This window comes from Thermobia domestica, chromosome 8 (genome assembly GCF_964235325.1).
Source record: "Thermobia domestica chromosome 8, izTheDome1.hap1.1, whole genome shotgun sequence".
NCBI lineage: Eukaryota > Metazoa > Arthropoda > Insecta > Zygentoma > Lepismatidae > Thermobia > Thermobia domestica.
In genome coordinates this window covers 231,130,089-231,154,494 of record NC_137461.1, presented here as the reverse complement: position 1 = coordinate 231,154,494, position 24,406 = coordinate 231,130,089, and the positions used below count along the sequence as shown (strand labels likewise).

The following is a 24,406-nucleotide window of genomic DNA, read 5'->3' as shown; positions in this document are numbered from 1 at the left end:
AATGTGTCGAAGTTTAATCGCTGGGGGATGTTATGGGATGCTATAGTACTTGGGTTCAGTTCTTGGTAATACTACGATACATTATATCATTGAAAGTAATTTAACTTAATTTTATTCAGATAATCACTTGTGTTTATTAAATCATGTTGCTTGACAAAGAAAGAAGGAAATAGCGTTATGAAAAGTATTTACATTTTTCATGAATTGTTATCTTTGTTACAAAAAGCAAATACTGCAACTTAGTAATATTACGTTAAAGAGAATTTACATAACGAGGTCATTATATAACTGTTAAATAATCACTATTAAATCAGCATTTTGATTTCAGAATTGTATACGGAAATGCTTTGTAACACTGTAAGAATCTTTGTATTCATCTCTTCCAGAAATTTCTTAGATTGACAAAATTTAAATTATCCGGAAGATTGCGTCTTGAGATTTTAAGGATTTTTTATCAGCAGAATGTGCTTTCTCAACCGAGGTTTCTCAAGAGTTTCCACGTGCTGGCTGGAGCCATTGTTGTCTTGAAATATCTCTGAAATCTGCAATCTCATGTTTTTCGGTTACATAAAATTGTTTCCTTGGAAATCCATATTTACAGATTTTGTACAGATAAAAAAAATCGTGACCCAAAAGCTAAATTTCGTGACTTTTTCTTGACTTTCATGACCGTTTTCTGATTTCGTGACTTATTCATGACTTTCGTGACCGACAGACACCCTGAAATTGAATTGTACTAATTCGATTACGCTCGCTTCAATTATACGAAATACAAAATATACAAGTACAAGTACCTACAAGTACAAAATACACATAATAAAAAAAGTACCTCTCCATTTTCAGTCACAGCCAATGATGAAGTTTGACCACAGGCTATAGCAATCACAACTCGCTTACCAATGCCAGCTGCTACTTTTCTTGGTGTTGGTTGGTTTGTGCTCATGCCAGACCCAACTTGGCCACAATTATTTTGGCCCCAAGCGAAAACCTAAAAGACAAAAGCAATTTATATTCTAAAATTGCATCTAAATAGCAATATTTTCTGTTGTTCATAAAACAATAAAGCAACGTTTACTTTAACCGTCAAGAAATTCATAAAATATTAAAATATACCAATAATAATAATAATAATAATAATACACGCTACTACTTTTTTTTTCACTGCCTGCTCAAGCATGCACCTTTGATTTATTATCACGCGAAACACTTCTGAAAAAGTAGTTAACGCTTTCCCCTCCCGTTGCTTAATATGAAAGGGTAAAGTTAAAATCAATAATGTCTAACTTTGTTTTCTCTAGAGAATTATGCCATACAAGTCTGTCTAAAGGAGACGAGTATTCGTAACTATTAAATCTCCCATGTGACGAAATACGAGACTCACTTTTTGTATTAGCCATCTAGAGATCACTGATGCATGAGTACTTAAATGCCACGTTATGGTAAATTGACATAAAATGTCCTTTTTCTACAAATGGAGATAGAAGTTATATCTTATGTAGGAAATCAAGAACAGACAATACGCTAACATACAACGGTACGTTGTATATTTATATATTGTTACTATACTACTTGTAACGATCATTAAGTCGTAAAGTATTTTATATATGTACTAGACTGATTATGTCGAAGAAGAAAAAGAAAAAGAAATATATGTTAATTCTAATTGTAATATCGATGTGAAAAGATATTCATATGTTTGTATAGTTTTATGTTTTAAATAATAGGATTGAAGATAGGAGGTTGGCAGGACAACCATAAATAATAATAAGATATAAGTAGACATCTTGAAAAATAAGTGTGTAAACGTGATGTATACTTCTCAGTTTTAATTATTAAATTATATATATATATATATCTATATCTATCTATCTATTTATCTATCTATCTATCTATCTATCTATCTATATCTATATATATATATATATATATATATATAGTTACATTCTTTCATTTCTAGTCTAGTTAGTTACATTCTAGTATACTTTCATTTATATATATGTTTATAAAAAACTCAGCTATTGCTTCTGCACTATTTCAATGGTTCGTACTTTAATACATCCCCTCCTCAACCATGGTTGCGGCTCAATACTAAAATCGAAGAACCAGGAATTTCGTTGTAAACACACTGAGTGATATTAACTATCATCTTACTTTACTTGAAATTCTAATTCCTGAAAATATCTTACACTTCTTACCTTTCAGCTCTCCTTTTAAACCTTGCTCACGGAGTAGAAAAAGTAATAAAAGACCGAGGAAATAAAAAGGAACAGACTCGCCAGGCTAGAGCAGTGCAAACGAACATTCCGTCAGTAGCTGATGGTCATGCATCAAATTGTAGTGCTGCACGCTGTGAAACGACGAGCTGGAGTTTCATATTGTTTTGTTCAAGCAGGAAGCTTGCCAAACTAATGTTTTTGCTGTTGTCCTAATACTGTGTGTATTGTTTATTTCATTCATTATATTCAATCAGTGTTAGCCAATATATGGCAAAAACACTTCTCTTCGTGTTCTAAAGCTTTTTCGTGCAAGTCTAATTTAAAGAAGTAGATCGATTACTTATTGAAGTCAGATGCCTGAATAGATCCTGTTTTAGGCGGACTTGAAACTGAGATTACTGATTAAGAAATAACAATAATAATCAATAAAATGGATTGGATTACTTATATTTCCCAGATCGACAACTGCATTGAATAAGATTTTTACCCAGCACGGTTTGCGCACACCATTAAAATTTCGAAAACATTGGAAACAATGAAGTCTAGTTGCCTGGAAAGGTACCTACATGCGTCCCCCCCCCCAAAAAAAAAGAAAGAAAGAAAGAAAAAGCGCGTATACTGTAACTCACGATTTTTCGCATTTATTTCATTTTCATTAAGTTTATGAGTAAAATTCAGTTATTACTATGTGGAGATGATAGAAAGCTTTCCACCTGAGGAGATATTTCCAAAAAATATAATAAAATAATAAAAATATAAGCAAAAAACAAAAATTACGTTCGGTTTTGTGTATACTGGCAATCATGCTTTCGAGGGATTTTCAGTAGCAGAGCACAATTGCGAAGGCAAATTGACAATAGGCAGTGAAGGAGGGGCGATAGGCGAAGGAAGGAACTGGAAAGTGGAGTAAAATATTGAATTTATTGGTTTAAACCTGGTGTCTAGATGGTTTGCCAAATATAAATTAGCTCCTGTACCTAAGTTGTTGTACGAAAATATAGAATTAAACAGAAAAACTCTTATCTTAAGGTTTGAAGCGATACGCACCATGGTTACGAGCAATATTTGTTAAGAAAAAGATCAAACAAAACGTAGTCTCCGTGGTTAGGTGGATAGAGTGGCGGACTAGCAGTTATTTTATTATTTTCACACGAGATCGAATCCCATCCCATCCCATATATATTTTTTTTACAAAACAGTATAGGAAGTGTATAATTTTGATGAAAATAAGAACCGAAACAATTTAATAAGGAAATAACTTATTGATAGTATCCTTTAATCGACGTATTTATTCAGTATTAGAATACGTGTAGGCCTACTATTGAAAACAGCGATTGCTTTCAGTTTATGGTCTTGTATGTTTCACCTCCCCTGCCCGTTCTAGAACAACAGACAACTCACTTCGGATTTGTGTGTCAGGAACAGGAAAAAGAACATATGCGACCTTGACAGTCTTTCCAGTCTTACCCCTTGTTACATCGACCTGATGTCAAATTATCGTTTATGTGTGTGTGTGTGCTTGTGTTTTTTGTTTTTTAGAGTATTGACTTTCTCTCTTTTCTTCTTCATATCCACAAGTGCAAGAATGCTTTCGTTGAACGTAACTAAATTATAAAGATCTATGTATGCGGAACACGAATATTTCCAAAAGATAGTATGAATATGAATGATAATCATGCCATATTTCTACATTATATAGTAGCGTGAAAAACTGATATTAAAATGATATAACAAACAGGCATAATCTTTTTTTTCTAGCATGGCAACATATTAAACGTAAGTCATTAAATTTAGGGGATTACAAATTATTGCCTTACGTGTCGTATTCCTATTCGTTTTCACGTTCGAGCGACGAAAGAAGAAATGTAGTGATAGTGATAAAAATCGAATTCGAGATTTCAATGAATTCAAGTTTCATTCCCCCACATATCGAAAAAGTGATTTTGATGTCTGTCTATCGGTTCGTCACGCTTTTACATGCATTCAAATAGAGGCCATATTGTTCGATGTATCTGGACCAAATTCTAGACATGAAGTTTTTATAAAACTTTATCGTTTCGAATTCTATATCCTCCGACATCTAAAAACACAGGTCCTTTACTGAAGAATGAAAATTTAAAATAATTAAATTGTCTCAAAAACAGCTGTAAAGATTTTGCTTATTTTTTACAAATATATATTTTATTAATAACCCTTCACCGTAGTATGAATCATTGCTCTGAAAAAATACATAAGGTGTAATTTATTGTATGGGATGCGTTTTTTCGAACAATTTTCTCAATCACATTTCATAAATAAATGTAGCATTAATAACCTAACAATATGACACAACTCGTTCGTCCTGTAAACATTCAGAAGGGTAGTTTACTCTTCTCCGACGATTTTCTCATTAGCGCCTGACGCAATTTTGTTCATATTTCATAAATAAATGTTACATAAATAACCTAACGATATGATATAATTCCATTATCCTAAAAAGCTAGAAGTGGTATATTACTTTTCGGAGTAAGTTTTACTCTACGATTTTGACGAGAACGACTCAGGCAATTTTGTTCGTATTTCATAAATATCATAACTCGTTTGTCCTGAAAAGATATACAAGGGATATTTTATTCTTGGGGATGACTTTTTTGACGATTTTCTCAGAAAGTACTCATTCCCTCAATGTGATACTTGTTTGTTTAACTGTATACAGACAGCTGATCCGTGGAAGAATTGTTGATAATAATAAATAAAATAAACTCGACAAATATTCTTGTAAATAATAGGTAAAAGTTTGCGTCACACTGTTCATTTTGCTGGGCACGCCAGTGTGCCGTGTTATCCGGTTGTGGCACACTGGAATATGGGGCATGGCTTTCTAATTTTTCCCAACTATTTTAACTGCTTCAATTGAAATGAGTCTATTATAATAAGAAAGTGAATTTAGTCTTCCTAAACTTCGGTTTAGAAATAAGGTCCGCTAGAATTGTATATATAAAAAATAATAATACTCAAAATTTTATAGAGTAGTTTGTTTTATTCGAAATGACATACTTTATGCAACTGTTTGGGTTGGAATTACTTGAAATCAAATCTTAAGTTTTACGACCCACGGTTATACCCGCTAGGCTAAAGGAGACGGTGATGATGAGAAATGAATGAAATGGTGGAATGAAGAAAGTGGGAGAAAACGGGAGAACCCCGAGAAAACCCATGCACATGGTGTTTGTCCATCACAAAATTCATTCGATGCGAGCTGGGATCGAACCAAGGATCCCATGCACCAAAGGTGAACACTTTATCACTGAGCCACAGTGGCCCCTCTGAAATTATTTATAGGAGAGAGTGACTACTTTATGAAAACTTGATATCGAACACATTTATTTAAAAATACCAGCTTTTTGTGAAATATTGCTTAATATTCAGGAAAACTTAAGTCAATAAAATAATAATAATAATAATAATAATAATAATAATAATAATAATAATAATAATAATAATAATAATAATAATAATAATAATAATAATAATAATAATCTTAAATTAAAAACTCTCTGGACCTAATGCATTGGCACAATTCCACGAATTAAAAAGAATTTGTTTACTTCTCATGTAAGTGTAGAAGGACTTAATCCCTGTTGCTTTCAATATACGGAGAAAGCGTCCAACTGTCAAATGATATGCTGCATAAAATGCCCTATGCAACATAATGTAATATAGAGTCATCATTTCTAGGTTGTCTAAAGAACACTTTTGTTTTAGCAAGAAAGGAAGAAAATAGAAACTGCTCAGTTTTAACCTAGTAAAATGTTTGCAGATTTAAGGGAAAAAGCACAAAGTTGTTGGATATTAAATGTGGTTCGGATTAATGGAGTAAGACAGCGTAGTTTATTGTTTGAAATATACTGGGAGTGATCAAGTCATTACCTATGGAAATATCGAGATACGTTAATGGTGTTAGTTGCAAACTGTTGTAGAAATGAAAAATTTAAGGAAATCTCTAAAACTCTGAAATCACAGATCCAAATTGACTGACTGTTAAGTAAAACTGCTAAATCTGACTAAAGCAAAAAGTATTAATGACCTGTGTTACAATTTCAGACGTATTATTCTCATATCAAAACTACGATAGAAGTAAATTATGAATAAAGGTGAATTTACAGTTCTGGAATACCAACAAATGATTTGCTAGATGTAAATTTTGGGAAAACTTTTTTATAAGGCTTTAGATTTATTTATTGATTTGTTTGTTTATTAGCTTCCCCATGCCGTAAACATCGCCAACACCTAGTGGCTCACTTGCCGGTAAATGGCCATCGTCGATATAGCGACGCGTCGAAGGATTGTCGCTAGTGTGCCACTAGTGGCAGGGATTCGTCGAGTCGAAGCAGATATCTAGAGTCGGGGGGTATTGAAGTTACCACCGCGTAACAGCGAGTACTTCATTTTGATCCGCGCTCCTTTGATTTGTCACGGAGAATCGCATAGGGACCAGCACGAACTATCGCTAGTCATGTGCATGCGGTTATTATTATAAATTATTTTTCCCTGACGAATTTTTATTATAAGGACAATACTTGAGCTCCGGAGGTCAAGAGTAACTCCTGCCTTTACATCATGAAGTGAAAAATTTTAAGATTGCCGATCACTAGCAAGTGAATATGGGAAAACAATGAAAAAAGTAAATAGACGCTTGCCATTTTGTTATAAAATTACATGGCGAGTGCATTTGATCTGATTTCAAACAGTTATCATCAAATATACACGGTTAAAGAAGCACTCTGATTAGAAATATTAAAAGACGTTAACGATTTATCACTCTACAAGCTGTGTCTTCACAATTGCCTCCGTGGCGAATTCGGAAGTACACGCCACTAGTAACCCTAAGGTTGGTGGTTCGCGCCCAGCTCAGGCCACTTTTTTTTACTTTTTTTAAAAATGTTTTTAGACTCACCTTAATGAAAACAAATTACGCATATAGGCGATTTAACGTATTTTAGGGGAATAATTTTGTGGTTCGTTGGTGTTCCGTCGCTTCTCTGCCGCTGGTGGTATAATTTTCTAAACGGAAGTGGGACCACCGCCGATCGTCAATGTGGGACCGCCAATTTTTGCGGACATGTCGCTAGTTGCCTAACGGTGGTCGACCGACGCTTACGGCATGGAGTTGTCCCCTCATAAGTGAGGCAGATTGTAATCGACCAAGAGTGTTTTGCAAAAATGGGGAACATATGCCGACTTCGACTTCTGAGAGGCAATCGTTCGAAGCACTACGCTCGACACCATCCGACTCATCCAGGACTTAGACTCTTCAGGAAAAGTAATAAGTTTATTACTTGTAGTTTATTCTTTGAGTCAAAGTATTTTGCAATAAACCATCGTTTTGTAACATAGTTTTACGATCGTATACTATTACTTTCGAAAATTGTACTCCTAATATAATTTACCATCATGGATTTGAAAAAAATCAAAGTTCGAACAAAGAAAGATCTCCGATCCACACGTCTTTTCATGTTTGATATGGAAGTCTCATCTTCATTATTGACCCTTAATTTATTTTAATCCTAGGCAACGCGAATCGACGGGATGGCTCTAAGTGAAAACATTTATTTAGATGGTTAAGTAATCAGGAAATTCCTGCTGTTATTTCACGAACACAACAGATCTTGAGGTAAAAAAAAAGAACAATTTTGCTTAACAGGGGGAGGGAGTAAATCATCTGCTTACGTTTGCTTAACTAGGAAGAAGGCAAGGGAGCCGATCCTGGAAAGCCGGGAGGGGGGGGGGGGCAAAGCTAATGTGGGTCTCCTTTGTATTTATGAATATACAATATTTGGCATAATTTGAGTGCAATTTGTCTTAAAATCCTCATATATATATCTTCTGCATTTGAGTGCCCCCCAAATTTACAGAGAAATCGGCGCCCTTGGAAGAAGGTCTAGTGAAATGAATAAAAATGTGATAACGTAATACTTGAGCAACTCTATCTAATGGAGGAAAGTAAATTAGTATTCAACAGTTCTTTCAATTTTAAGCATTTCAAAGATTCTCGTAATTTAGTAGCATCCCGGATTTGCATTTTTGAAATATGGGAACTCTATCTATACCTTAACGTGGGAATCGGTTTCGGACCATGCACTTAAGCCACTTTGCCATAAGAGGCACATAGGAGTGTTTCTTTCGATTTCCTTAGAAATACTGCGAATGGTATGACTTTTAAAACTATGTTTAAAAAATAATACACATCGACACAATAAGATGATAATCTGATACCTAGGAAATATATTGAATTGTTTGTAATTTGTTCTCACGCTACCAAAAGAGTACTTATGCTTTTTTTTATTCCAGCCGTTTAATATAAGGATTTCACACTATTGTCTGTTCTAGGACGATACAATTCTAGTTCATGTATATGCTAGATTTGGAAATACAGTGGAGTTTCGCTTATTCGACATAAACAGGCAGGCAGAACGCCGGATAATATTAATGTGTTAAGAAAAGAGCTATAAAAGTAAACTTATGATATAATTTTACATATTACGCATCTAATAACCATGTTTTATAACAAATAAATGCACTGCACTGAATCAGGGACGTATCCAGCGTGAGGGCCTGAGGGCTGGCCCCCTCCGAAACTCAAGCACTTTTTAATAAACTTGCTTTTACCCTTTTGAGGTTCTTTTATATCAGTTTACTTGGAGTCAGTGTCCAAATTTTGGGCGATGTGCTGTTGTCTTCTTATAATTCTAAGAATCTACCATAATGTCATTATACCAGGTGGAATTAAAGAACAGTTTTAAATAGGATTAACATTTCGTTTCCGTTCTGTTTTTAACTTTAATATATTAGAACGATACACTCAATGTCTTCTTGCTATTTTTGTTATGTGATATACGTAGCAGACAGTTTTCTTTAGTTACATTTCTCTCGAAAATATGTTTCATTTTGTTTGTGCTATAATGCAGTTTCCAAGGTAAACCGGTTTATAAATGAAAAGTAGCAAAAAGTTTAAGAGAAATATAGAACTGTTGCATTATATTATTATTATTATTATTATTATTATTATTATTATTATTATTATTATTATTATTATTATTATTATTGATATTTTTAAAACATTAGAATTACGTGCTTACGAGGATTCGTGTTGGACCCCCTCCGAATAGAAAACCTGGATACCTGTGTGCACTGAATGATAGACATATGAGTCAAGGTGTAGACGGGCGCGCTAGGCGATAGACTCCAGAACATAAAAAACAGATTAGGATCACAACTTGCAGTTTTTCTTGCCGATTGGTGCTATTTGCAATGATATGTCGGATCATACGGTATGTGGAACAAAGGAAGGTCAGATAAGCGAGACCAAAGTGTATTGGTGTTTCACGCACCTAAATCTGTATAATGTTTGTATAAACAATTATCTTTCACTCCCTAGTCTAAATTTGTGAGTATGATCACACACCTTGCCTTATAAAGTATAGTCTTATAAAGAACAAAAATATTTTTTTTAGCTAAACGCTAAAGAGAAGCCAACTTCAAATATATATATTCAAATATAAAATATATATATATTTTAATAATGGCAAACTAGTCCATTTCATCACGATAAATCACGTTTGGTACTAAGATGTCTTTTTCTGTCCGTATATATCCTTCACACTTTGTTGGAGACAAAATTGTTCTTTTCCCAAGGAAACAGGATGAGAGAAACTATACAACAGCATGAACTGAAAACAATAGCTATTACCAATAGTACTCTAATACTGGATAAATACGTCATTACAGCAAAATATCAATAAGTTATGTCCTTATTATATTGCTTCGGTTCTTTATAACATGAAAATTATAATTTGTAAAAAGAAAAAAAACGAAAAGAAAAAAGAATGGGATGGGGTGGGATGGGATTCGATCTAGTGTCAAAATAGTGTAAGAACTACTAATCCACCACGCTACCAACCTAACCACGGAAACTACTTTTTGGCTTATTCTCTTTTTCTTAACAAATAAATGCTAATATCCATAGCGCATGTCAATTTCAACCTCAAGACAGGAGATTTCCTCTTTGTTTCTATATTTCCGTACGACATCTTGGTTACAGAAGCTAATTTATATTTGGCAGACAATCTACCCACTAGGTTTTAACAAATAAATGCAACATTTTACTCCACTATCTAGTTCCTTGATCCAACTCCTCGACTTCCCTACTGAATTCCCTCCGCAATCGCGCTCTGCTACTGAAAAAATCCCTAGAAATCATGATTGCCAGTATACACAAAACCGAGCATAATTTTGTTTTTTGCTTATACTTTTATTATTTTATTATATTTTTTGGAAATATCTCCTTAGATGGATTGCTTTCTATTATCTCTACATACTAATAACTGAACTTTACCCATAAACGTAAGGAAAATGGAATAAATGCGAAAAATCGTGAGTTTTCGCGCAACTTTTATTGCGCATTGGAGTACATAAACACGAGGAAAGTAAATCGAAAATTATGGGTCAAGCAGCATCTCAGAAATGCAAAAGAAGAACATCCGGTTTCACGACTTTGAAACATTAGAAGAAATCCGTAGCGTCATTTCAGGTTTCGCTACGGGGCAAACGGCAATTGTCCATTGACATAAGAGTTTCACGTTTTTTATCATTTTAGCATACAATTTATTAAAAAGAATGTGCTTCTCAAATTCAAGAGGAAACTATCCCTGCCCTCCTCAAATGACACCCCTGAAATAAACAACATAAAACTAGAGATTCAAGAATTTTATCTGCAGCCAAGAATGAAATAGAAACACTTGTTTTCGAAAATATATTTATTTTTCTAACACAGCATAAAGAAGGATTTGTTAAAAAATGGGAGTTAGTAATTAAAGAATACTAACAGTATTGGTACAACAAAAACATTAACATAATCTGGCAACCTTCCGTGTTTGAACAAAAGAACATACAATTTGATGCAGCCATTTCATACTAAGATGCACTACCATTTGATGAGTGATCGGCAGTTATTGATAAGGTGTTTTTTTAAATTGCTTAACCGTGGTGAGTCCGTTCCTTTTTATGTTATTATTATTATTATTATTATTTTGTCTTACTTTTGAAAAATGAAATGAAATCTTTGAGTTTTACGTCCCGCAGTTATGCTGGTTAGGCTAAAGGAGACTGTGATGATGAGAAACGAATGAAATTGAGGAATGAAGAAAGTGGGAGGAATTGGAAGAACCCGAGAAAACTCATGCGCACTGTGTTTGTCCACTACAAAGTTCACCTGGCTTGAGCGGGGATCGAAACAGGGACCCCACGCACCAGAAGGAACGCTCTACCACTGAGCCGGCGCAACCCTAATATCTTATTTCTATCCCCCTCTAAAAAGACTCCAGGGGAGAGCTAGAAAGGATATTATTTTACATGAACCAGAATTTCAATTAAAACAAATCAAGAACGTTATAATACCTACGAAACAAGGTATCATCCATTGTATTGCAATTCATGCGAAAAATGTAAAAAGTTTTAAAAAGATTTGCAATTTACGAGAAAAATCTGACAGTTCCAAATAGAGTAATTATACCGTACATACAAACGTGTAACTGCAATGAAGAGCTAGGTTTTACATACTATAAAACAATACTTAGTATGCAGATAAAAACGAATTATCCTACACGTTAGTATACTTCGATTAGAAAACAAGTTTGTAAATGAAATTCTGGCTATTTTACATAGAATACTAAGAAGATTAATATTATTACTGTCAGTATACGTGAATTTTCTAGAGATGAGCATTCTGGTATTAAATCACTATAATTTGGAAATTGTTTACAGTCACCTTGCACGTTTTAAGTTTTCTTTTTTGTCTCTCTCTCTCTCTCTCTCTCTCTCTCTTTCTCTTTCTTTCAAAATAATCTTAAAACCGGTACCAAATGTAAAATTTGAAGGTACAGCATCATGAAAATTACAAAGAGGTACGTTGTAAAGTGGATATTATATATATATATATATATATAGTATATTTAAATTTTACGATATCTCATGATCCTATTATTACCTCATAACATTATGATTTATTTATCAGCTGTAAACAAGAGGATCAAAACAAGCATTCTAACACTTTATTTGATTATTTTAAAAGCTCCATAATGCTATATTCTGAGATTTTAATTTAGCTTTCTGGTTTACATTCTTTCGAGATACGTATCAGATTAATATATCAAAATGAAGAACCTTAGTAATAACTAACGGAAGTTACGGAATACTTTATGTAGGATACAAATTTCTATTGTGTGTTTTATATTTCTATATGGATTTAAGTAGTTTTCAACATTTCACATTCTTTTAGTGAGTATCCATATTCAAGGACTAAAACCATGTTCAAGTCATACAAAGCAATGACAAAGTAATCTATTTTCTTTTTCTTTTTCTAAGAAAAAACTAATAAATATATTGTGAGCATCACACTCCTATACGTTACCCCATAATATTATATATATATATATATATATAAAATAAACTTAGAAAATAATTATTACCATGTTTTTATCATGATCAAAAAGTGGAATCAAGACATTGATGGGTACACAAGTACACTAATCGAAAACTACAAGCTTGTCACTGCACATCAAGAAAAAAAAGATTTTTGAATAAATGAAAGTTAGGACTTTGAAGAAAATATTACCATATATATTTTGCGAATGTAATTTACATGGCCTGTTTTCATTTACTTGTTATAATTGCACTTACTTCTTTACTATTTAATATTAAAAGTATCTTCGTACTACTGAATACGCTTGCAGATGAAAAATTTTTAAAGAAAAGACAGAGTTTAGGATTCCTACAAGATATCTCCTCATATTACATTTCTATTTTACTGTTATTTTGTGACGAAAAGCAAGTTTATCCGGAATGATTTTTCAGTTAGCAATATTATATGAATATTACACATAAAAAAATATCAACAAAACAAAACGTTACTACATTTAAGTCAAATCTAACTCTCTTAATGTACATTCGCTACATAAAGCTCATTTACAATGTGTGCTATCCTATACATAACGATCCATTACACGAAGTACATAAACAGAAAGAAAGTGGAAAAAATCTCAATCAAGAAAATAATTCATATTTAAGATTATCGATTAAATTCTACAATGATAATATGTATTTATAATTTAAACAAGAACTTTCGAGGATATTTTCAGCACTATCTCAAGTAATATGATGATATTCTCAGGTATTGTTTGTAAGTTAACTGTGACTTCAAACGCTACGGTGACGTATTAACTCAATAATGAGGACCTTAATATAGTTTAATTAATTTGTTAAAAACGAAGTACGCAATTCTACCATCAGCTGATGATGAAAAAGGATAACTATACTCGCAACAACTTATACACTGAAACAAGTAACAAAAAATCAATCGGATGTTAAATATAGATATAGCATGTAATTTGTTGGACCTCTAAAGTGTTACTTTCTATTTCAACTCCATAAGGTAGTAGAAAGCAATTCCTTTGTATATATGAATGGGATTTTAAAGGAGAAAACTATTATATATTTAATTTAAAGTAATGGAGGTAATTAACCTAATTAATATAATATTTCACATGAGTTCGGAGCGTTGTTCCTGTTACGTTTTAAATTGATCCGATCCCTATAAATATTCAACTCGAATAAATTAAATATGGTATTGAAAAGGTATCTATTAGGTTTTTTTTTTTTTTTTTTTTTTTTTTTTTTTTTTTTTTTTTTTTTTTTTTTTTTTATCAATGCCAAACCACGGTTAGCGTTTTTACAACCCATGAATGTTAAAAGACGTAAATAGGATGGACAAAAAGAAACTTAGGTAAATCCCTATATCCATAAAAAATTTCCGTTCACTTTCGTACAGAGAGATACAGTATTGAACCCATGATTTGATCACTCGTCTTTCATGATCGATTTGTTTCGATATAGTCCGAATATTCTCATAAGTTTTACTTTTGTGCTAGTACCGTCAAAAATTTGAAATCGACAGAAATGTTTAGCGAAAATAAACTACCGCTAAAATTACGACCGGTTCGGATTCTACTATCTTCGAAATTTAACAACGCACAAACAAATTTGAGTTAACAGTAGTGTGCGTATACCGGACTATATATGTGTGTATATCGGCAATATATTTCGACGAATTAATTCCTTCACTTGGTAGGTATCATCCAGTTGGTACCTACACGGGACCTAGGTGGATGCGATTCGTTCACTACTTCCTGAGAAAAGAGGTTTCTGCTGGTTAGAAGGTACTGTGTTGTTCTTTACACTAACATTCTTTTATGAACATTCGAATGTCAACCAATTCGACATAATCTTCCATTTAAATTATTCAGTTAGCCTCGGGTCCCGAGATTACCCACGTATCAGGAGCACTTCAAACAATGAGTTTCCACAATACATGCACTACGCGTTAATACAAATCTTTTTTCCCTCTACCAATCGTTTCTAAGAAAATGGCCTGGCCTCTGACTTTGTGGACACCCTGTATATACTTACCTCGCCTTCACTGGTAAGAGCCATTGAATGATGACTTCCACATGCCACCTCTATAACTTTCTTCCCCGTCAAATTAGGTCCAATAAGAGCTGGGGTTAATCCTTGCGTGGAGCACCCATTTCCAAGTTCACAGTATCCGTTGTGACCCCAGGAATACAATTCGCCGCTTTCAGTGAAAGCCAGCATGTGAGGTCCACTTCCATATGAAAATCCTATTAAAATAAAGGGTAAATTGTCAAAATATGCATGTTTCTTGATTTCCAAATTATTACTGAATTACGTAAGATCAAACAAAACAAAACAAAACAAAACAAAACAAAAAAAAAGAACTAAAATGCATTGTTTTGTATTAATAAATCTTGAACTGTATGCTCAAGATCTACAAAATAAGCACATTTAGCTTTAATAAAAATTCTGCACTTGTACAAGTGCTGTCCATAAAATAACAGACGTTTTGAAATACAAAAGTAGCAGAATGCACAAACCGAATTATATTATAATTGAAAGGTACATTCTTATGCTATTTTTCCACATAATCGCCATGCAAATTAAGGCACTGATCATATCGTGGCATAAGTTTTTCAACACCGTCGCGGTAGAAATCTGCCGCCTACGATTGCAACCACTAGCTTACACCGGGACGCAGTTCGGCGTCTGTATCAACGCGTTGTGTAGCGAGCCATGTTTTGGGGGAAATGTTCAGCAAGTTCCGTAATCGTGAAACGACGATTTGGATGAGTTCTGTCGTCGACTTGCCTTACCAGTTCATCAGACACAAGGCTAGGCCTACCACTGCGGTCGTCATCGAAAGCACTGGAATGGCCACTTTTAAAATCAATTCATCATTGTCTCACTCGGCTTCTACTCATTATTCCATGTCCGTACACTTCACACAGTTGGCAATGGATTTCAATTTTTTTAAATTTAATTTTATTTTTATTTATTTATTTATTTATTTATTTTTTTGCCAACAAAATCCTAATCCCAGAACACACCTCACAAGAGGCGGGATTTTCTATTGTAGCACACATTGTAATATAAAAAGCACAGTAAGAGCGTCACAGTCCTCATTTTACCACAGCTGGATGCGTACTGAGTGTGACAACGTTCTGACACCAAGACGGCGACTCTAGCTCCGCCCACTGCGGCAGTAGGCCAAAACGTCTGGTACTTTCTGGACAGGCTTCTTATAACCATTGTCTCCTAAAAATATCTTGATTAACTAAACTCCTTACATTGCTGGATCTATTTCATAAAATAAACGTCCATTGCAGCACATTTTATAGTACTAATTTAATCTCTTATACTATCAACATAATAAAGACACAGCAGACAAAGCTCAGATCTTCAACAGTGTTAAATTTGCTTTGTAACTGTTATACGTATATTGAGTATAATTAGCTCAACAACGAGCAAGACACTTAGCGAAGCTTTAACTATTCGACTCGATTGGCATTTGTGTGTCTATCCATCTGTCTGTATTTCCGTCCGTCTGTTCACGATAACTCTTGTAAGACGGGCTCGCTTTTGATAAAATTTGGTATGTCTTCCTTCCACATGCAGAAATAATCCAATCGTTTGGGCAGTCCATCAGAAGTCAGTCTGAAATAACTGAATAAATATAGGTAGTTGTTAAGTTAAACATGAATGCGATTGTAGATTTCAGTTTAATATTGGTCTACCTCAAAAAAGCAAAGGAACGAGAAGCAAACATGCAGAATTTCTTATTTGCGATTGGTGCAAGAGGGATCGTTGTTAAGTGCGAAATGACACAAATATAAGCTCCTGAATTTGTAATAAGGTATGATACTATAAGATTCCGACTTTCTTTCTGTCGTCGGATACTATTAATTTAAAATGCGTAAGGGTTATTTTAAGATAATAAAACATCAGCATTATTTTTGCATTTTAAATATTCAAAATTTCTCTTCCTAGCTGCCATGAAATATAGCTTGAAATACTTTTTGGATCTAATTTAAAAAAAGAATATTTTTGTTTAATTTTACGTCCCGCGTTTATGCATAGAGGCTAAGGAGGCGGTGATAATGAGATGAAAGGTAATGGTAGAATGAAGAAAGTGGAAGGAAACGAGAGAACTCCAAGAAGATTCAGGCTCATGGCATTCGTTCACCACGAAGTCCAGAGACCTCACGCACCAAAGATAGAAGTAACAAATTATTATTATTATTTGGGTATAGATTCATATTTTGAAGATTCTTTTAATCGTGTTTGTATGTTTATTTTAAATACTAATTACAGAGTTGCTTGTTCAGGGACTAAAGAAAATAATTTACAAGTCTTTTTTTCTGTTTTCCTGACAAAAATATCGTTTTGAGAGCCCAGCTTAAAAAAATAATGTAACTCGTCTTATGTGCAGCAAAATTTACTCAGGTTTGGTTTATTTTCTGCTAGGTTATAATAATGATTTTGTAAGTAAATGTAATTTTACTTTGTATACTGAAATATAGTTCCCTCTCAACCTCCTAAGCAAAAGCCAGGTCGGGTGAACCAAGTGTTATACCAGAAAACAGCAGAATGTTTCAAATATTCTTGCTTTTACGCTGGTGATTTTAATGGATTTTTCATAAATTATTCCTTAATTTTGATTCCAAGAAAGATAGCTAAACAAAGGTACGTTTTGGGAACATTTGAATTAGCAGTGAAACAATTAGCAAGTCGTCTGAAGGAGAAAGTTTAATCACTGTAGTTAGTCTCTTTGTAGTATCTCCCTTTCTGCAATAGTATCATTCCATCCCTGACTGTGGCAAAATTGCAGGGGAAAAGAGTCAGGTCTAAAGGAAATTTGTAAGGATCTAGGATCTGTTTTCGGACAGTTTCTGGAAGTCAGTTCCCTTCTAGTGACCAGACGTGTACAACGGAATAATACTATGGCAATTAATCGCCAACGCAACAATGTTGCTGTCATGAAATTTTATAACAATTATGTGTTTTGTTGTATTGTAGGAAAAGTATCCACATTTCTCGTTTTCCAAAGATTTTAAGTCCTCTTCAGAACACTCCTACAAACGATTTTCTTTCATTGCTTCTGCGCCTCCAAATTCTTTCTAAGCAAGCAATGACAATAATTGAAATGTTGTAAACAAATTATCAAAGTAGAGGTTATATGGAGCAGGTCATTCCGTTAAACATTTTGTCTTTTCTAAAATTACATACCTAACCGGAGGATATCATTCTACTGAGATAATTGCAGATGTTGAGTACTTAGGTAATGGGTCGAATGAAATGAAATATCGAAAACGAGTAGTCATTGACCAAGTCTTACAATCGAATCACAACGATTTTCCACGGATATACAGTTTAGCTCCGTGATGTCCATGAAACTCTATGTATTGAGAAACGTACAATGTCCAGTGTTCCCTGGAGGTGACACCTAAATTAGAAATATAATTCTGGAACTCAATACTCTAACTAAAGAACAAAAACTGGATGGAATTCATTTGTATGTTACTATATCAGATATGCGAGTTAGATTATGTACGTACTTTTCAGATGACATTATAGCTTCTTACGTGTACACGGATGCAAAACTCCTGATCACAATGCAATATAGGCGGGAACTACTTCACCGACCTTCTACCGGAAGGTTTCAGCACACTACTCTATTAGGAGATACTAACCTACGTGGGTTTTATTATTACGTACAAAAAGTTTCGAAATCACCACATTATACACAGAAAGAGACGCACTTAAAATGGTGTCACCTGGTTGTTGACAGGTTAAAAATGTTACTTACCATTACAAATAACATGATACACAACATTAATAAATAAAGGAGGAACTAATTTTTATAACATACATACGTCTCTCTAACTTCTACATCTATTTACTTCGCATTGAACTAATTTTTACTATATTTCAAAACAGGTTTCGAACTTTTAGGTCATTAACGTTGCTTTATTCTTTTGCCCTCACTCGTACCATATTCCTCAACTGGAAAAGACGGAAGAATTCAATTTTCATTTTAGCCTAATTAAAGTTAAACTAGTTAAGTCGGTGCACAGCATAAACAAGCGAAGATTTTTTTTTTTCAAGTTATAGGGGTGGAGTGGGGAATTATTCCCTTATCCTTGAGCGATTTCAACCACAAACAATATGAGTAAATCAGTCTCAAAGAAAACGCATGAAAATTATAGCTGATTTTTTAAATTTTAAGTTCAGATGGGACATCGATTTCTACCTTAAGCGAGAGAGCTAATTCTTAATCCTCAAAGCAAACATATCATTTCATCAAAACTTTATACAAATTATTGTGGAAAATCGTTTATATATCACAATATGAGAGTGCTGCCATCTAGGTATCATGGGTGAAGTAGGTTCCTGAGCTTTTATTCCATGATGAGAGGCGTGACAGTGGGTGTGTGTAACGTTGGAGTGGAGCAACTACGAAAATCGTGTTGAAGTCATAGCGCTACACAAGATGGGCAAGTCACCACCACGGATCTTTGCAATCCTGAAACCTCTGCAAATAAGTCAACAATTTGTCTACCGCACCGTTTAGCGTTACAATGAAACGGAAAATGTCAATGACCGGCAGCGTAGTGGCAGACCGCGCAATGAGGACACCACAGGCAGTTAAAGCTGTAGCTGCAAACTTCGGCGAAATCCTGTCAGGACTCAATCAGTTATGTCACGAGTAATATTCGTTTCGAGATCAACCGCGCTACGAGTGTTCAACCAGGACCTGGGACTCAGAGCCTGCAAACAACGTACAGGTCACTTCATGATTGATGTATTACACCAGCACTGAGTGGTGAAAGCAAATTACGTCTTTTCAAGTGTTACGCGGGAAATGGTCACAGAGAGAGTTGAGCAGTCCTTTAATGCTTAAAATGACTGTGCACGCATCATCAGTGCATGCTGCTGAACATGTTTTCAAGGTGCAAAGGTTCCATCACCCACTATCAAGTCACGATGTGCGGCGTTAGCTTTAAAGGCATAGCACGGCTCCATTTTTGTCAACACGGGTTAAAAAATCGGCTACAGTATATTAAACACCAGTGTTAAAGAGTCTATTGTGAAACCAGCGAGTACCATCACGTTCCCCAACCAAAAGTGGACCTTCCAACATGATTTTACTTCCGCGCACAAGGTACGGTCAACGCACGAGTGGTTACAGGCAAACGTCCCAGATTCCATCTGCACATCAGACTGCACCTTTAAAAAGCCGGGATCTGAATTAGCTCAATTACAAACTGGTCAGTGCTTTAATCAATGGACTGCAAGAAAAGACACCCTAATGTGGACAACCTGAAGCGCGTTCTGCTCACAGCAACCCATTACTTCCCATCGATACTATTTGTAATTCCATTGACGAGTGGCCCGAAGGAGCCCGGGCCTGCATTCAGGCTCAACGTAGACATTTCGAAAACTGATTGGTGCTCTTCATGCCCCATACATGTAAGTGTCATCTTGCAAAAAGCTATCAATATATCTTCAAGGGTTCCCACAAAAAAAGTGAAGATCGATTTCCTTGACTTTCCCTGACATAAATTCTTAAATATAAAGGGGAAGATATCGGGTAAGTTCTATCATACACTTTCTAACGGCCTCCTCCATCTCCATAGCCGTTCAACACACTAATTTAATTACATTTACTTATTTGTTATGTTCTATATGAGTATTTTTTATTTACACAAAATTTAACATGTAAGTATAAAAATATAGGCCTATGTATGATACCGTACCACATACCTTAACACTGCAAATTAGACTTTTTGCTTGAAAAAAACAGTAAAAAACAATATAACATGCAGTGAAGGATATTTTGCCAACTTTGACTGCGATCTAATACTACCAGTCCTAAAATGAAATGGAATGAAATCTTTAAGTTTTACGTCTCACGGTTATGCTGGCTAGGCTAAAGGAGATGGTGACGATGAGAAATGAATGAAATTAAGAAAGTGGGAGAGCCCCGAGAAAACCCACGCACACGGTGTTTGTCCACCACAAAGTTCACCTGGCGCAAGCTCGGATCGAACCAAGGACCTCATGCACCAGAGAGAACATGTTGAGATGATTTTAGTTTAGCGTCCCTTTCAGCAACGAGGCTCTCTACCACTAAGCCACTGGGGCCCACTATCAATCCTAATATTTGCCAACTCTGAGACATGTTAATCCTTACATTTACATTTTAAACAGAATTCTGTTTTGCTTTCAGTTCTCGAATTTGTTCTACGAGAGCGTCTTGTTCTTGTTTGTAACATAATTCCATTTCTTTCTTCTTTGCTTCCAATTTCTTAACTTCGGCACTTAGTTGTCTTTTTCACCTTTGATTTTTCTTTCCTCTGCACTTTTGATTCGTTTCTGTTTAAGGTATTCATCATAGCGTTTCCGAGCTGAACGAACTGAGAGAAGCATTCTTTGATCAAGAGGAACAGATTCCACACCTCCATAGTACTTAATTGATCATGCATCCGCCTCTGTGCTACCACAGAATCTTCGATTTGGTTTTCTACAGAAGTGTCTTATTGACTGAGAACACGTTCTCTACTAAGGCATTGCCGTGGGATGAAATTAAACATATTAAAATATGTGATAAATCAGAATATTCTTATTTCTTGGGCATTACCTTTGCAAACAAGTCGTCTAACCTGATGCTGCCTATCTTCTCTTAGTATTCTCTGAAGCCAAGAGACCCCTGTATTACAGTACAGAAAGACAAATTGATACTTTGCTTTTTATCAGGTATTCTGTATGCTCATGCAGATTTTGCAGGATGCGTTTCATCCTAGTCACAGCAAGTTCTGAATTATTCTTTTGTAGTCTGGCGTTAAAAGAGATGACAGAGCACGTACCAGTTTGCACTTCCGAGGGCTCCTTTCCACAATCCCAGCAAAAAATTTCGACAGTCAAGACTGAAAGTTAGTTTATCTTTATCTGATGCTTTCAGTTCGTTCAGTAGTTTTTCTATCTTAAAACCGAATGTCCACGAAAATGACAAGTCATTCTGCTTAGTCTTCGATTTCTGCTTTTATATGATCAATTATAACCTCTCTCTGTCTCAGTCACAAATAAACACACACACACAATACCCCCTCCTTCAGCACGAAATAGCAGCACTGCATCACTCTCATCACTGGGAATGCTGTCGCATGGTGGCCCTCTTCACATGTCAATTTGTACAACTGATAGACAGGAAATTGTGTTAGATTTTTTTTTTTTTTTTTTTAAAAGTCACATTTGTGAAATGAAATCTTTAGTTTTACGTCCCACGCTTATACCGGTTAGCCTAAAGGAGACTACTATGATGATGAGAAATGAATGAAATGGTGGAATGAAGAAAGTGGGAGGAAACGGGAGAGAATGTTACATTTGTACATTTACGTTCCTTGACTTTCCATGACATTTTACACAAAATGCATGATTTCCCTGACTTCCCCTGACATGTTTTCATTTCCCTGACATTCCCTGATTTTTCAGAATGTGGGAACACTGTGTCTGTGTTTCATTTTCAAACTTTCGGCAGTATTTATGAAATAACTAGGTACACGTGCAGGCGTCTAATTTGAGGGTGAATTTACCAATATCCATCAGCTTATCTTTTATCAATTTCAACCCTAAGCAACAGGCCTAATTCGCAAGCCTTCAAATTTTACAAAAATTGAATTATTTTTATACGCGTAATCCTGGAACAGACACATGACTAGGACTCTATTCGAAAATATGCATGCACTTATGCTCTAAAAACGGTAAAAATTACCTAAAATATAACCTATTATTAATGATAAACATTGGTTTTGAGTTTTCTCCCTCCCTCCCTCCCCCTTACAAGCAAATCCTGAAATGACGCTACCAATAAAAATAAATTTAAAAAAAAAAAAAAAAGAAAGAAAAGAAAAACACGCAACTTCACACTACCGGAAAAATTGAAATACACACTGAAACTCAAGGATGTCAGGGTCTATGACAAAAACCTCTCCAACGTTTGTCAAATATCCATAATACTCGAAAAATATCTGAACGTTTAGTGTGAAGGGATAAAAAAGGCTGGTTTTTCATAAGTATCATTGACTTGGAGGAAAATTCTCTTATCTCTGATTGTGCTTCAAGTGGATTACCAATATTTTCACAGTAATACTTTCATCTTACATATTGTCCCCCTGGGTTTTCCACCAATATGTAACAAAGAAACTAGACTTAAGGTATCTTTGCAGGGAGAGGAGAAAGAGACGCCAGAAGGTAAGGTAACGATTTCTCTTTTCAAAGTAATTGTTACTACGCCAGATGGAAAACTCACATTTATATTACATTTCTGTTTCACTTTAATTCCTTCGAACTTTGTTACACAAGGCCAAAATACTTCTAAGGAAAAAGGTTCCAAATAACTTCGACCTTCGCCTCTTATCTCACGTCAAACCCAAATTTGATCTAAAGCAGTAGTTTAGTGTTCACAGGAGTCATAAATGTGTTTACATTTAATTAAGCCAGGATAAAAATATGATATGTCGCAGAAATTTGAGCCATAGTCACGACGAATGTAGAAGCTAGCTGGAGTTATAAGAAAATACCTTTGACTTCCTTTCCGCATAAAGTTTCCACTTTCCTTGGAAATAATGTGCTTTGCATATCTCCCACACCGAGGCAGCCAGCAGCATTCGAACCAATGGCATAGACTTCATCGTCTTTTGTTACAAGCATAGCTTCGTTGCCTAAATTGCCTATTAAACAAACACAAGTTATTAAGTACTTAATATTGTGGAATGCAAAACATCTAGAAAAAGCATATTACAAAAATACGAGTGCAACCAAATTAAAAACACTTCTTAAAAAATAAATAGGCAAATTGATTTATCACATACCACTTGGTTATAAAGAAGTTTCTGAATTTCAAATTGAAGTGTTAAGTATATAAAAGATCGAATAATATGAAAAGCAATGCAGGTAACAGACAAAACCAAAAGAAAGTGAGTGCAATATTCGAATTGACTGATGACCCTAAGAACGCTGAATTTTTCCATTCCTTTTCTGTAAAATGTGTTTCTCTTTTTTATATGTTTCAATCATGAGCTATTGTGGGTCTCGAAAGCTTATTGCTTATGTGTTTGTTTCAATAGGTACAGAATAATTATGTCAGGTACAGAATAATAGGTACAGAATAATAATTATGCTACTTATTTTGATTTTTGCATGGTCGCGTTACGATTGTTTAAAATCATGCATATGTGTGAATGAAATATTGAAATTGCTTTTAACTTTCCATCTCTGAATTATTTGATTTTAAATTAACCGTGCTGTCACTTTAAAAAGAAAAACGTATGTTTTTGTTGTACGAGTTACTTAAATTGTATTTAATTAAAACCAATAAACCTGCTCTTCTATCATATGCATTGCTGACTGATGAAAAATAGTCAAATTTTCGATAAACTCATGCATGACAAACAGACAAGCATTGAAAAGTCGTAATACTAGAACAAAACAAGGTGAAAATAAACAAAGGTACGAAATACAATTATATACCTACGTACAAGGGTTTTGTGTTATTGTTTCACACAGCACACTCTTCGATAAAGAGGACAGCAGTGAGAAGGAATAATACTACAAGGGAGCAATATAATAAATTTATGAGGCAATATTATAAAATAGAATTATGATGAATTTACAATAAATTTTACAATATAAATTTTATAACATTTTTATAGTAAATTTTCTATTTTAGAAAAAAATATGAT

General features: G+C 34.4%; 1 protein-coding gene across 2 annotated transcripts in view; it reads right to left on the bottom strand.

Moving 5' to 3' along the window:
- The window catches only part of LOC145693484 (RCC1 and BTB domain-containing protein 1-like), a 170,300-nt gene that overhangs the window by 131,169 nt on the left and 14,725 nt on the right, over positions 1 to 24,406 (bottom strand). For both annotated transcript variants that reach the window (XR_014132793.1, XM_081769526.1), the window contains exons 3-5: positions 23,246 to 23,395; positions 14,718 to 14,929; positions 830 to 988 (exon numbers count right to left, since the gene is read on the bottom strand). Coding sequence is in view for 1 of the 2 variants with exons in the window: in XM_081769526.1 (XP_081625652.1) it covers positions 830 to 988; positions 14,718 to 14,929; positions 23,246 to 23,395 (521 nt within the window). In the remaining variant the exon portion in view is untranslated. The remainder of the gene's footprint in view (positions 1 to 829; positions 989 to 14,717; positions 14,930 to 23,245; positions 23,396 to 24,406) is intronic.